Below are 15,334 nucleotides of genomic sequence, written 5' to 3' on the forward strand. Positions count from 1 at the left end.
TGTGCGCTAAAGAACTCATGCGATAAATCTCTGTGTAACCGTGGATAAGGATTAGTTTCATTGACCACATTAAAGCTGTAACTAAATCTGCTTTTTGGCATCTCAGAAATCTAAGTGAGAGATTATGTGTCCCAGCAAGAGCTAGAGAAGCTAGAGAAGCCCATTCATGATTTCACTTCTTTACTAGTCAGTTCGTTCTTTAGTTGAAGTCAACATTTTCTCAAGGCAATATGTCACAGTGTCCTTTCCTCTCTGACCATGAAAATCTAATTAGCTCATCCTTGAGCTCAATTGCATATTTGTGCTAAATTTAAAGAAATGTCTTCCAAGTGTTTGTGAGGTATCATATTCACAAAAAAAAAAAAAAAAAAAAAAAGTCCGTTCTAATAAATATACTAATAAAATACATGTTCCAATAAACACCAGACTTGTAAACAGTAATAAAGTACTAGGATAAATTCTACAATGAAGAGGCAGCCAGTGATCGTCAGCAGGTACTGGGGCGTCTGCTGTCGGGTTAGTTCTGTGCCGTCTGTCATTTCTCGCGGTGAGCAGTGAACAAAGGGATCTATGTTAATCAAGGCTCGAAGAAATAAAAGCATGAGTGACCTTTTCAGAGTTGTGCAAACAAAAGTAAAGCCCTGACTTTGGCAATATACTGAAGAATAGCGCTGAAGAAAACGTGATTGCACAACATTTGGTATTCTGTAATTCTAGTGTCATGACCGGCTGGTGCAAATTCAACTTCAGTATATTGCAATATTGCATTTTTACAGGTGTAACGTAATGGAAGGAAAACATAAAAGGTCTTTCTTGTAGTTAGAAAATAAAATTTAATCTATTCAGGATATCAGTTTATACATAAAGAGAGATGCAGAACAGACACTGAAATACTGCTCAGCTGAGGAGCCTCTACTCCTTTTCACAGCTGTTTGACAGCGCAACATGACAGACTGCAAAGACTGAAAGACAAATCACATCAAGTGATTCACAAGCATTTCATATATGTTTATGTATAGAAAGCAGTATAAAACAAGTACAATAATGGACAGACAACAAGTCCAAAAAAATAAGGGTGTAAACATTTTGTGTATATGTGCTTTTCATGACGCCAGCGTCACCACAAATCGGATCAACCGGTAACTGCCATCGTCCAGGCAGGGTATAGAAATAAACATTGAAAAAAAACAAAAAACCTCTACTCCATTTGGTGTATCTGTAATGAGTATTTTATCCTAATAACTCTACACCTGTATATTTCAGCTAGCATACATTAGGAAAACTGCAGAACACGGCACTGAAACAATGCCACACAATCTACGCAGGGCTTTTGTAACAGAGCACCATAGTGATATTAGTGTGTTTCCTCAGCGCTGTTTCCAGTCATACTCTACTGTTTCCATTGGTCCCTTTTTTGTAGAGATGGTTGAAGTAACAACGAGGCACAGCGGGTATCAACAACAACACTTAATGTGGAGATGAACCTGGGTATTTCCAGTCTTCCAATGGACAGAGCCAGCTCGTGTAGCAGTACTGAGGAAGCCCCACAACCTCAGATCTTTGGACAAAGTCTCCAAAAGTCTCCAGCTTGGAGCTCAAGTGCTTCTTTAGAAATGTATTGCCAGTTATGTTAACATATAAACGGCAGCCACGGTGGTGCTAGTTTGGGCTTCAGGAACTTCCCTGGTTTCTCTTTTTTCACTTGGTTTCAGAGGACAGCTGCTCCAGCAGTGGGTTGGCCTCGCTCTCAGGTGTTTTGACGCTGTCGGTCCTCACGATGCATGTCGGCCGGTGGAGATTGAGCATCACCATTAGCTGCTGCCTCTCCAGACGGAGCTCCTCGATCTGGGCTTTCAGCTCCGAGTTCACCATTTCCAGACGTTCCGATTCCTGGACAAAGGCATTCAATTAGTACATACTACTGGAAAAAACACCTCACAGAGGACAATCTTACGCTTAATGAGTTGATATTGAAATTTGAGGACAAAAACTAATCTAACCACAAACATGAATAAGTGGTTTGAGATCATGAAAAATGATTTTGTTCTGCTCTTCAGCGTGCAGTGCTGAATCATGAACTCACCCTTTGAAGGAAGTCAGTCCGTTCCTTCTTTTTGTTTCGGCATCGTGCTGCAGCAACTTTGTTTTTCTCTCGTCTTCGTTTCCTCCTTTCTTCATCTTCATCCATCTGCAAATACAAAGTATCATTAATATTAAAACAGAAGAGGTTTTTACATTTTACTGTTCTTATTTTTCCATTTCAATCACAGGTTGTACAAAAAAGTGGACACAGCCACCCTGAGGTTACCCCTTGGCTTACTGATTTGAAGCCATGAGTTTGACACTTTGGCTGCTACCATGTCTTCTGTTTTTGTGACCATACTTGGGTGACAGACAAAAATGACTCTTAATGATAAAACGATAAAGCCTGACTTGGTTGGCTAATACTCCCATGACATTCACGTTTCACACACTCTGTTTCCTCTTTTCTCTTCCTCCTCACCTCTGTCTTGATGGCCAACGGCCGTTTCCCCAGCCTGCCCAGGAAGTGCAGCGGAGACAGCATGGTGCCCAGCTGGCGGAAGTCAGCCAGCTTGAGTTGATCGGTGAGCGTGGTGGCCGAGATGCCCGCCAGTGGGCCCAGACTGGGAAGGGAGCCCGCCGCCAGCGAAGGGTCAGGTATCTGTCCCGGCATCATGTCCAACCCGGCCACCACCGCCGCTGTGGGAGGGGAGGGGAAGAGGCGAGGGGGTAAAGAGAGGAAGGAAAAGAGAAAAGAGGAAGAGGGGGATGATTAGGATGAGAGTCAAGCCTAAAAACAACTCGCTGACAGTGAAAATTCAGCTTTTTTTTCTCCACCACAGAGAGAAGCATAGTGCACACACCTATTTTAAATACTTGAGTCTGTAAATCTTTATTTCTAAAAGAAGAAATAATGAAATTAATTAAAACAAATTTTTTTAAGACTTCATGGTGCCAATACTAATATTTTTTCTATTTAATCATAATGCTTTGTTATCAATTTCTGCTCACTTTCACAAAGGAAAAGAAATATTGATTATAAATACTAACTTAATTTTTTAAAGTCTTCCAGCCCACTACCTTATATCTGATCTATCCCTGCATCTGTACTGATAGCTACGGTTTTATTCATACCAAAAACCATGTCATGGGTGCATGCATTTTTCTTTGGATTCCCCCCCCCCCCTTTTCTGACTCCGTTATGATAACATAAACATTTATACTTATTATACTGCAGCCATCTGACAGCATCTTTTGTCTTATTATGATGTTATACAGCTTGCCTTTGACACACACTCGTTTTTCACCATTTTTTGTCTTCGTCATCAAATATCTTTGTAAATACTGGCTGCTGTTTCTAAGAATGATTTCAAAATGATTGTGTTGACAGCTGTGTTATCTTTTCAGTAGGCAGCGGGTGAAGAAAAGAAAACACAAAAACCCAAACACACTCACACACACACACACACACACTCACACACACACACACAAACACAGACAGTGTAAGCAGCGACATACTCATTGCTGTAGCTTCACATGCAAAAGGAAGCAACGAATAAAACTTTTCAAAAAGCTTTTGAAGCTTTTTGATCTAAAACACAGATCCATCTTATCTTAACTATCGTCTTTTACCGTCAGATAATTTACAAAGAAGTTTTGATCTCTGTTCATTTTTTTTTGTTTTGTTTCCTCATGAAAAGGTTTTAAAAGTTATGAAAAGCATTTGTGCCAAAACAGAGCTGGGTAACACTCATGCATTCCATCACCACCCCTCTTCCAACAATTTGGGGTATTTTGGAGGGTTTGACCACAGTACTTTTTAATGTAATCAGGCAGGAATGAAGGACAGAGGAGAAAAAGCAGCATTCACGCAGGCATAAAGGAAGTGGCTGGAGAATTAAGACGTCTCTCTAATTACTGTAAGGCAGAGAGTTGGAAAACTTCTGATGGCCAAATAAAAAACAAATGCTCCAGATGAGAACAGTGTAACATGAACCGACTCTACTCTGTCCATCCCTGCGATCTCTGAGGAGAGGCAAACTGAGACCCACTGACTTTACTCTTACTGTTCCGCATTCGAGCAGAAAATAAAGGCACCCAAAAAATGGCAATTGTAAGCAAAACACTGGCAGACTATTTCACCTTTTCAGAGGGAATTACAAGTAGATCTAATCTATTTGACTAAATTCCTGCACACCTGATACTTCAACTTCTTTGGGTACACTGACAAAACATAGGCTCAACAGCCAAACTTGCAAATGGTATCAGATGGTATCAATGCAACTTTAGCGTTAACAGTTTAATTCACATTTGCTTCTTCGGCATTCAGCCGTAGCCGAACCTCCACAGGTTAGGCACCAACTGAACAAAGCACCTCTCACACCAAACCAACAAAGACGTGTATTGTGAAGTGCTACAAAAACAGCTAACTTTGCTGGTGGGTAACTAGCTGACAGGCTGACTGTATTTAAAGTTAAAGTAGTTAAAGTTTTTCTTTCATTGCTACCCCTTTTTCGCTGGGCTGAAAGACTTTCTGTATTACAAAGGCCATGGAAGAGGTAATGAAAAAAAGCAGGGTTATGTAACTCTATTCTAACGTACTCCACCCTATGCATGGGCTGGTCCCAAAGTGTTTTTACAGGCTCACTAGAGTTTACTGTCGTGCATGGCGGAGACCGAATCCAGCAATCAATATGAACCTCTGAGATATATATGAACTAAATAAATCAAATTATTTTGTCTGTCTAATTTGCACTAGAATTCATTCATTTAACCATCTGCATCAAGTGTAGTGCAGAGGTCAGGTCTAAAACAGCCCTATAACCATAAATTTGTTAAGCTAAAACTTCAGATCACATTTAAACTAAAGATGCAGTGCACGCACAGTAAAAATAAGCTAATCTTGCTAATTCTTTTGATTTTTCAGAAGTCTGCATTATGTATTAAACCCAAGGACAAGTTGATGTGTGGAGCCAGTCCCTCATGAGGCATTTTATTACTTAAATCCCAACTGCCCCCTCTCTCTCGCCCTATGTATACTCCCATTTACACTGCACTTGGCAGCAGCCTGTTGTTTTTGCTGGAGAGGAAAGGAACAAGACAGCCCTGGTTTAAGAAAAAAAAACCCTCAGACAAAATTCCTCCTCTCTGAAACTCACAGGAGTGTTGTAGTGGAGTGGAGGGTGCCAAAGCCAACTCGTTCTAAAGAAAGAGTGTGTAAGAACAAGGAAATACAGACAATAGTAGCGCTGCACAGCTAGTTGCTGATCAATAACTTTAATGGAATTCAAAAGACGGGATCCAAACTAAATTCCGGATTGAGAGGAAAGCCACAAGAACTGAAGCTTCTTTTAGGAATTACTGAGCAAACTGCTCTTAGAGCCAAAATAGAGTCTAATATCAAAGTTGGCCAGACAGTGAGGATTGGTTTACAGACTCAAATTAGGCTCCAACCTGGACAAACAATTTTTCAAGGGAAGCTGACATTGAAGAAAATATGTTAATTCAAGTATAATCTTATTTTATGTCGATTGGACTGGCTCAACACACCCTAGTGTAACCTAACTCTGCACTGTTAGATACGTTACAAGGAAAATCCCCCATTCCTCAGTACGGCGTGTTGAAACATGCAGTTGAAGTCAGCTCTTATATAGACATACACAGGCGCTGATTATATAAGCTTAAATAAATCTCACATTTGACTGCACAACATGAGATCACACAAATCAAAAGTGTGCAGAGACAGTTTTTGCCAGCAGCCTCTAGGACAAAGGTGAAATGATGCATAAAAGAAGATGACTATCAGTAGGAGACGTGAAAGTTGAGTTATACACCATTCCACACAATTAAGCTCCACTGTAAACTCTAACACATAACAGGCACTCAATGTGTCTCGGTTCTGAGTTAAACATGACTTTTAAGTTGAGTTGAGTAGAAAGTTTGTTGTGTTTAATCTGTTCCGTCTGCCACACAAGTGTCTAAAAAAAATCCCCGTTTGCAAATTCAACACCCATTCAAGCCTTAAGACATGAAACCTCACAGAAGCTTCATCTGTACAACACAGGGAAAGTTTGCTGATGCATGTCTTGCGGGGTGTAATTATACATAAAAGCATGAGTCAAAGTGAATTTTACATTTTTCAAAAAAGAGGGTACTTTTCTCCTTTTCTTCTGTCAGCAGCAGCCTGCAGCCAAAGATTAGTGGTCAGCGTTTGATGATGCAACGGCCTTACTGTGCTTTTGCAGTCGAGCAGAAAAGCCAGTGCCACAGCTTTTAGGTCCACTGCAGCCTCGGACAAAGATACCTACACAACACCAGCAGCAGTGTGGGCACCGCTAGCTCACTGAGGGGACGTGAGCTGAAGCCAAGGGCGGTGAACGGAAACATCACGTATTAGCTATGAAATATAGGTTCTGGCATTAGCCCAGAGCCAATCTAACTGCATGCGAGTTAGCTGAAGGTGTGTGCGTGCTCACGTCTTTTGCTAGGCCAAATGTGTCCATTTCCTGAAAGCAATTAGAAGTACCAAAGAATTCAGGCTCTTATAGACCAGCAGCATGACTGGAGGCCCCGTTATCCTCATTCTTTTTAAAGACTGCCTGAGATGGTCAGAGCAAGGATACAGGGGTTTTCATAGGCTACTCATTACCTGTACATAATACTGCAACCACTATGGCAACTGAAAACAGAAGTCAAAACTGCTTGCATTACGGGAAAGACATGCATGCTTCCCTTGATGCCATTTTGCCACCATTTGTCAGCACACTATTAGAGTCTAATTTTGGATTATTAAGTCGTTGCACGGGCCACACACACCAGTGCACACCTTGCAAAAGTGCTTCTACAGCTCCAAACTCAACATGAGCCCTGAAAATGAGCAATGAGCATAGAGGCTGTGGCCAAGGAACACTCTCAATCTCCGGCCAAGGTCTAGGAGATCATCATTACCGTCTGCACTCAGTCAGGCTGTGTGTTGAGTTACAGCCTTTCGCAATCCTCTGAGGAAACCAGGGAATTAGGCACCAGCTTTCCTCAAGAACAGGACAGTCCAAATATACAGTGTCAACATTCCTCCAAGCCCTCATTATATTTTCATTGGAGGGACAGGACAAGACGCAGACATGGGATTAATAGGTGCTGGTCTGATGGAAGATGAGTGGAAGTGATTTTTTTTCTTTTTTTTTTTGGGGGGGGGGGGGGGGGGTGTATTCTTGTGGGTTAAATAGCTGCCGAGACAACATTAACTTTACCAGAAATTCCTCTTATGGAATTGACTTAATACTCCCAAAGCAATTCAGTCCACAGCTAGTAATAGCAATACTTTTCCTTTACAGTTTGGAGTGAGTGGGATGGAGTGCAGCACATGCAGAGCTTATCTTTTGTTGAAATTACACAAGAGAAGCCCATTTAACTGCTGCATTTTATTGCAGACTTTGACCTGAGAACGACATTTTTTCCAGGCAAATCCAAACACTAAACACCTGCAGATATGCACAAAGCATGCAGGCTGTGGCTGCCATCATTCAAACATTAGTATGTGATCTTTGGCTGTGTTCCTGCTTGGTCTGCTTCGTGCCATTCAAACAGTCGCACATCTATATTCTGCATCTGGGTGGTCCTGGTCGAGTTATTATAACGTTACTATTTTTCCTCCATGCTGTAAGTCAAGATTAGACTGTGCATGGCACAAAGCTTAGGCTTGGCTCAGACACGGATTAAAGGAGTCAAAATGCAAAATGCTGGCAAAAGCCTTTTTAAACGTATGGATTTCACATCTATGACAAATCCAAGACAAGTCCTGTGCAATCTCTGACAACATGATATTGGCCAACCAAGTCCAGAAAATTAGATTTAATGCTGCCTGTTGAAACAATCTCAGTTCTTATGTAACTTGTGGTTGTCACTTTAATGAGGTTTCATACTTTGTCCTCTAGTGTTTCCTCATCCGCCTCATGTCAAGCATACACTTGTACAGTGCAGACACTGGAGCGATCAAACAAGCCGTTCAGTGCTTTTATTCCTCTCAAAGACTAGAAGCTAAAAGGTTTATGTTTAGCTCCACATTTAACACAAAGGGTTCCATTAATCTTTTTTTTTCTAAAGGGTCCTTTTATAAGAAACACCAGTGTTTCTCTCAGTAACACCTTTGGACATGTGGCTGTTTGCTTCCACAGTTTGCATCTAGTCTCCTTGGCAAAAAGGTTTTTACAAACCATGTGGAAAGGCTTATGGGGGACTACAATGTGATACTGATAATGTGATACCCATAGCAGTGAATGGCTGCTCCCCCAGCATTTTAGTATTAGCACCACTGAGCCTGGCTGTTGCATAGTTGGCTCGCTCGCCTGCAATGCGTCTGCTGTCTATTGAGTGTACTGAGGTGCAGCTTGGCAATTCTAGCTCTCCAGAGACACACTGGAAGGCATTTTTACTTAAAATAAACTGTGCGCCCACGTCCAGCCTCACAGCCCCGTCGGCCCCGCGCTGCCTGTCGGCTCGCCAGCCCTTCCCCATTAATCCACTGCAGCGTTCCATTTATGCAGAAACCATCCTACGGATGTGCCCAGGCAGGCGCTGGGGCATTTAAACCCTCTGCAACATGCTCATTCACTTAGACCCACACAAACACAGACACAGACACAAAGGAAGCATACAGTATATAAAGAGCACACACGAATAGTTTCCCCTGCGTGGCATATAGCTGTACGCTGCACCCGCTGAACGGTATGCACCTCCATATAGGAAAAAGCTGAACCTATGAACTTGCAAGTGACAACCATCCCCTACCAATCATTTTTCCAATTCCACGATTGGCCTCTAACCTTGAGGTCAACAAGGGCAGATAAGCTGGCCTGGATACAGTTACATATACAGTAAATCTTTTTAGAAGAAGTTGATAAGGGCGTGTTTTTCAGTAGCTCACACCATCAGCAAGAGGAAAACAAACAGTCGCTGTAGTAAAAAAAAAAAAAAAGTCAAGGGTTGGAGTATGTTTATCTGATATGCAAATTTACATCTAAGCACCACACGCGTGCACACACACACACACACAACCCCCACCCCCCTACACACAAACAGAGTTTCCTCTCAGCTCCCAGAAAACTATACTCAAGCATTTGGGGGCCAAAGCAAAGACTACAAATGTAAGCCAATAGGAACACACATTCTTGGCTGTACTCCCATGCTCCCAAAGAAATCTCACACTTCATTTGCATTACTTATATTTCACGGTGAGCTAACAGCACCAAGATATTTTCTTCTCAAGAGAGCATCTCTGATAAATCGCATCTAGATTTGTCTTAAATTGATGCAACTTTGTTTGGAAAGTTTTACAATCTCCAATGGACCCCTTATTTTGTTGTTAAAATGTCATGTTAAAGACAGTTTTTAAGGATCCGACAAAAAAAAAAAACACCTTTTCTCTCGTTTCCCCCGTTTTGTTTCTGTTTTATGTTATTATAATGTAATAACTTTGGGGCTGACAAACCAAACAGGAATAAAATAAATAATGGGTGTTAATTCTGCAGACCTGACCTGCACGTCTTATCTTACAGCTCCCTGCAAAATTTTTGCATGGAGAAGCTGGACTGGACTAAGAGTCCGATATTAACGCCAATGCACAGAATGACTGTACAAAAACTTTTCAGACACATGTTTGCTGAAAGTGAAAGGGTACAGCCTTGCAGAGCCATGTAGCTCGCTGTAACAGGCTAGCGTAGCTAGCGGTTAACTTTGAAACTCTCAATGAGTGTAAGCCGTTGCATAACTGTCTTCAGAAAGCTAACCGACGCTTGAGTTTAGCAACACAGAAAGGAAGAATCCCGAGATGAAAATACACCCTGACACAAGCGGGCTATAATTTAGCTAACGAGGCTGTAAATAACGAGCTATAAAGCGACAGTTGCTACAACAGTTGTAACAACAACGGGCTTAATGGTTGCGGACGCAACAAATTGACTTCTGCGGTAGGAGCACGGAAAACTTTAAAACTGTAAGGAAACTAGGACTTTCTCGAGCAGCTGAGTGACAGTAGGTTTTAATATAGGAATACGTACATAAATGATCACGGGAATTTGTAATACATACCGAGGAAAAAATGCACTGTGGTAAATGTCTACAACGTAGTAAAAAAAGTGTGAGAAAAATGCAAAAACACGAAGCCTGGCATTTTAGCTAAATACGAACACAGAAACAAAGACTAGGAGGCAACGGCAGCACATATCTCGACGCTTCGCTAACACACTTACCTGTTGTAGGTCCAAAAAAATCCGCAGTATTAGGAGGACCGTGTGGGAGTCAGGAGTCGGATGTGGGGTTTTGGGACTAAGTGAGGTCGTTGCATCAGCCCGTTTAAGTACTGAACTCGCTCAGGAATGCGGAACTGCTGCGTCAGACGTAAGCATGGATGAAAATAGGAGGACGACTGAGGCCCCGCCCATAGCAACAAGAAAACATACACAGACTGCGGAGAGGAAAGTTTCAGCCCGGGGGACACACGGAGAGAAAGAGATACGCACTCCCGGGTAAATACACGTCTGCCACGGCAATAAACGAGTCAATAAATAAAATTGTGACTGTAAACACACCGCACTCATCTTAGCTGCGGGTGTTTGGCACTGCCAACAACAAAAATATAGACTACCAGTCTAAGTAGTAAGTTATTTACAGCCTTTAATAAAAAGGTTATGTTGCAATGTGACAGTTTTTATCAACTATATCAGTACGTGCAGCGCTAACAAGTCACACACAAAAAGATTTTCATAGTCATTGTTAAATTAAGACAGGGGTTGTCAAACATAAGGCCCAGGGGGGCAGAGACTGCCTGTGCAAAGACTTCAGTCCCGCCTACTGGATGGCTTTGAACAACGTGAAAGAGATCACAAACTTCGGACCTTTAACTTTATTTTAGTACGTTTTACAGCTTTTCCCATTAATAACGACCCCACCCATGGCCATTCAGACTGGCCTGAGTAATTAAGCAATATAATTACTAGATATAATAATAGAATAATACAATTAAAAGGTAAAGTTAGATTTTTATAGCACCATCTGCTTTTTTTTGGAAATTAACAAAAAAACAACAACACATTTTTATATAATTACAGGGCAGTCTGGTCAAATTACAGAACCTTCTATCTTTCATTTATTTCTTATATTTTAAGTCCATATAGTTGTGCTGACAGATGTACTGCAGGAGCATTTCTTTTTCAGGTAGAAAACTGTAACCTGCTGTTAAAATCACACTTGTTTTTCTCATATTAGGATATCTTAAGGATTCCATTTGCATGTCTGTGAAGGTTCTCAGTCATCCAGGTCATGGTAATCTAAGAAACTTGATTGGCCTTCTTCAAGTTTCTTGAAGAGGTTTCACCTCTCATCCGAGAAGCTTCTTCCGTTCTAAGATCTTTAGATTCAATTTGTGTTTACTCTGACAGAACGTGAGTTTCACTAGTCTGGCCCACTTAAGATCAAAGTATGTGGCCCACAATGTAAAATCAGTTTGACATCCCTGATTTAAGACATTTTTAGAGGCCCAAAGATATGAAAGCAATTCATGCATGGTTTAATTATGACTTACCAGTTTAGTGCATATGAAAATGTATTGATTTGTGACCATTAAGGCCTCTAACATTCCCCTTTCCTTCTGTTGTTTTTCATTTGAATATAAATAAGATATAAACTACTGTGCAAAAATCTTGAAGGAGCTCCCATTTCTTTATATTTTTCTGGGAAAACAGCACATATGTGCACTGTTTTATTGAAACACACAAATATAAATGGAAATGCACTTTAAAAGGCAAAAACTGAAATTGAGTTTGTGCAATTCTAACAAGAGTGAAACACAATATTCATATTTTATTCAGCACAGTCTGAACTTTTGACTGACAGACCTGCCCTGTGATTTATAGATGGCTGTAGACGCTCACTGTTGCACCTCTCTCCTGACCTCTTCAACACACGTCAACAATGATTTGATCCAAAGACGTCAAATTTGGATTTATCAGTCCATAAGACGTATTGCCACTGATTCTCAGTCTTGTGTAATTTGACATACCTCAGCCTTTCCTTCCTGTTTCGTATCTCTTAGATTATATGATTGCACTTGATGAATGAAAATAAAAATGACTACAAAAAATATGAGCATTAACTAGTATTCACAAGAAAGAGGAAGGAAAAAACTTAAACGTAGTAATTAAAGTAATCTTTCTAATCTTGTGGGAGCACTTATTTAACCTGGGCATTCCTACGTGGCGCATATACACTGCTTGCATGTACTAATATCTTTATTAAAGTGATATTACTGCTGAGTAGATCACATAAGCCTGCAGTGTTTTTGCAGAAGTGTTAAGAATTGACTGAGCATAGATTTAAAAATATTTTTATGCAAATCCCTGGAAAAACCTAGTCTGAGCATAGCCTCACAAAGGGAATGCTGACATTGGAGTTCTGCAGCCTACAAACAAAGAACCAAACAAAAAAAAGTCTCAATTGAACATCTGGAGATTAAATGTTTTTGAACTCTTCCACTGAAAACTAAGATCTCATGTTTGCTGTGGAGAATGAAAGTGGAAAGTTTGTGCCAACCTCATATCTGATTTTAACGTGCATGTTAATGAGCAGAATCTCTGACTTCACTTTTAGTTTGTAAATAGGCTTCTTTAGGCTCTGTCATATGGAAACTTGAAGCCTGTATTGCGTATGATCTACCTATTCAATAAAGTACACTACTTACAGAGGACACATACATATTTTTAGGGGATTTATGTTTTTTAAGGGAAAAACTATAGTACAGCAGTATAATTCAGGGGATATTTAAGGTAATTCCTGTTGTTTTCAATTTAATCTGACAACTTGCTTTTCAGTTGTCAAGTTTCTACTTTAGTTTCCTTGTTGTGTCATAAACAAAACTACATCTGAAGGTGTTTTTTGGAGAGTTGGCACCACAGTTTCACTGCACTTCTTTCACCTTGTTTTTCACCCTTTACCCTTTTGGCTCTCAAAGGTACAGCTGCAGCTGCAGCATACCTTTTCTTAGAAAAGTTCAACACGAAGGTAAAAAAAAATGTGGTTAAGGAAGTTTGTTGCACAAATAATACAGTCGGTCCTGCAGGGTATTTGCACAATAGCTACCCTGAAAGACCATTTTTGTTTTCTTTATTCATTCCTGTGAACAATCGTGAACAAAATTGTGCTGAAATATTTCTAAAGGTGGTTCCAGAAAGTTCTGAAAGCCTCATCCTAATGCTTCCCTCTACTGTGGGCAACAGAAACTACATGTAACTGGACATTTCTACTTATAGGGACGTGCAGTTATCGTTTTAAAATGCTACAAACAAACTGTTGCCACTACAAGGAGTTGCTCTTTGCCCTCTTTCACTTTATAGCAGTGTTGAGTTATGCATCTCCTTTTATATATTGCAGATACAGCTGAGAAGTTGTGCCACAATTTGAAAATGGATGTAAACAGCGCTGTCACCCCCAAACACTGCTATTGTTTTCTTGTAAATCTTCAAACTGCTTTAAAAGCACCTTATCTTAACACACCAAGCCATCCTCATTGTCTCTTATTGCGTGTCATGTTTTTATCTTCAACATCAGCTTAGGCTCAGTTTTGGTTTTGCACGATGCCAGCTCAACTGTTCGACCTATAAAAAGCGGCTGAGTTATTGGAGGCTCACCAAAATGCCCCGCTCTGTTCCTTTTTTTAGATTCTAATTTGGTTCTCTGCTGTGATTTATGCCTCGCATCTGACGGCAGGTCGGGGCCGACTGTGCGTCAGAGTCGCTCTTAACGCAGATGACAAATTTTTAGGGGAGACATGTGGAGTTAATAAAGCAGAACTGAGTCCATGACCAGACGGATTATTATAAAACACGAGGGTCCTGGACGTCTGTGGTTAAAACAGAGGTAGCACTCCCTTTGCAGGTGTAGGCTTTCAGCTGGGTTCCTTTGTGCCTGCAGGGAGGCAGCCAGAAATGTCACTCACTACATGAACACACATGGTGCACATTTGACATTCGAAGACAGAGCCGTTACTCACGAAAACAATGAGCCTTGATAATGAAACTAAGAAAATAACACAGCGTGGTATACAGGCAAGTGTGTAGAGCACGTTAGTTAAAGGAAAAAGATCTTTAGTGAGTGTGTAACAGTGCACAGGAATGACCAAAAAGGGTGCTGGTAAAGAAAATCCAGGTCTGTCTCAGGATGTGTAAACCACAAAGTTTCTAAAGCTACTTTCCTGTTTAAACCTTTGCAATCGTACCTCAACGCCTGCCTATAAAGAGCTTTATTATTTGTCTGCTGCAATCCTGCTTTGCATTAAAGCACAAGCTCGGGTGCACTTTTGAGCAGCTGCCACCCTGATTAATGGAGAGTGAGTGGAGTTTGTGGTTTTGCTGCTCTGCCAAACTCGTGCAGAGTTCATAATACGTGGGTGTCAGAAGTCAAGGTAAAGCAAAACCAAATATTTTTTGCCAAAAGCAAGTAAACATTTTTATTTATTTTTTCTGTCTTTCTAATCATTTGGTACATTTCCAAGTCTTCATCACATTCTAAAATTGATAAACAAGTTCAGTCACACTTCTTTATCTTTTCCAAACCCTTGGCCTGAATAAATTCCGTAGGTTAAATGTTTTGCTGTAATATTATCCAACAGCACATCTTTGGGAAATACCCAGTGAACCAGACACCTCCAGACACAAAATCTGACTCATTAACCTCCACGCTGCAGACACTAAATGTTATTTTTAACACTACTCCATTTGATTTCCTTCCTTCCTTTCTTCTTCTTTCCCAAGAATCTCAGACAGTTGTAGACTAAATCATAACGTGTCTATTAATTGTGCGAAGACTCACACGACAGCTCAGGTTATTTAAAACTTTATCACAGATGTCCTGAGTTTTGCCAGCCTTTGGAAATACTGTGTTACTACAGAATGACATTTCCCATTTTCTGACAGCACCGGAGCAAATGGAAATTCTTGTTTTGTCACAGTTTATTCAGCGAGCGTCACATTGTTCATACTTTGACTCTTGTGGCGACATGCCAACATTTAGGAGTACACTAGCTGAAGCATTTACAATGCAGCAGCAGGTGTAACACACAGAAATGCTTACATGTGGTGCTTTAGCAGACTCCATTCACAGAAATCAAGCCAACTACACACTTCATCTCTCTTTCACAACAGACTCATCTATCATAACACTACTCTTCCTCCCATATCATGCTGCATCAAATCCTACAAGAAGCACATTTTTCCCTTCCTGTAACAATCCAAATTTTTGTATGTGTGGCAACTTATTCGTTTGG

At 40.7% G+C, this 15,334-nt stretch overlaps 1 protein-coding gene across 1 annotated transcript; it reads right to left on the bottom strand.

Moving 5' to 3' along the window:
• Positions 1-809: 809 nt before the first annotated feature.
• Positions 810-10,429, bottom strand: LOC147312511 (jun dimerization protein 2-like). Its single transcript, XM_086263962.1, has 4 exons — positions 10,269-10,429; positions 2,504-2,721; positions 2,084-2,188; positions 810-1,890 (listed from the first exon to the last, which is right to left on the bottom strand). The coding sequence occupies exons 2-4, from the start codon at positions 2,696-2,698 to the stop codon at positions 1,699-1,701; spliced, it is 492 nt and encodes a 163-aa protein (XP_086120088.1). The 5' UTR covers positions 2,699-2,721; positions 10,269-10,429; the 3' UTR covers positions 810-1,698.
• Between the last annotated feature and the right edge of the window lie 4,905 nt (positions 10,430-15,334).

This window comes from Aulonocara sp. 'chitande type north' Nkhata Bay, linkage group LG15 (assembly GCF_057382095.1).
Source record: "Aulonocara sp. 'chitande type north' Nkhata Bay isolate Kocher_YH1m ecotype deep benthic linkage group LG15, A_spYH_male_GT1.1, whole genome shotgun sequence".
Classification (NCBI taxonomy): Eukaryota; Metazoa; Chordata; class Actinopteri; order Cichliformes; family Cichlidae; genus Aulonocara; species Aulonocara sp. 'chitande type north' Nkhata Bay.

Excerpts from the sequence above, each read along its gene's own strand:
- LOC147312511 (XM_086263962.1), bottom strand. The coding sequence starts at position 2,698 with ATGATGCCGGGACAGATACCTGACCCTTCGCTGGCGGCGGGCTCCCTT. Across the intron at positions 2,189-2,503 it reads CGTTGGCCATCAAGACAGAG|ATGGATGAAGATGAAGAAAG; the intron begins GTGAGGAGGAAG and ends TTGTATTTGCAG. Across the intron at positions 1,891-2,083 it reads GGACTGACTTCCTTCAAAGG|GAATCGGAACGTCTGGAAAT; the intron begins GTGAGTTCATGA and ends GCCTTTGTCCAG.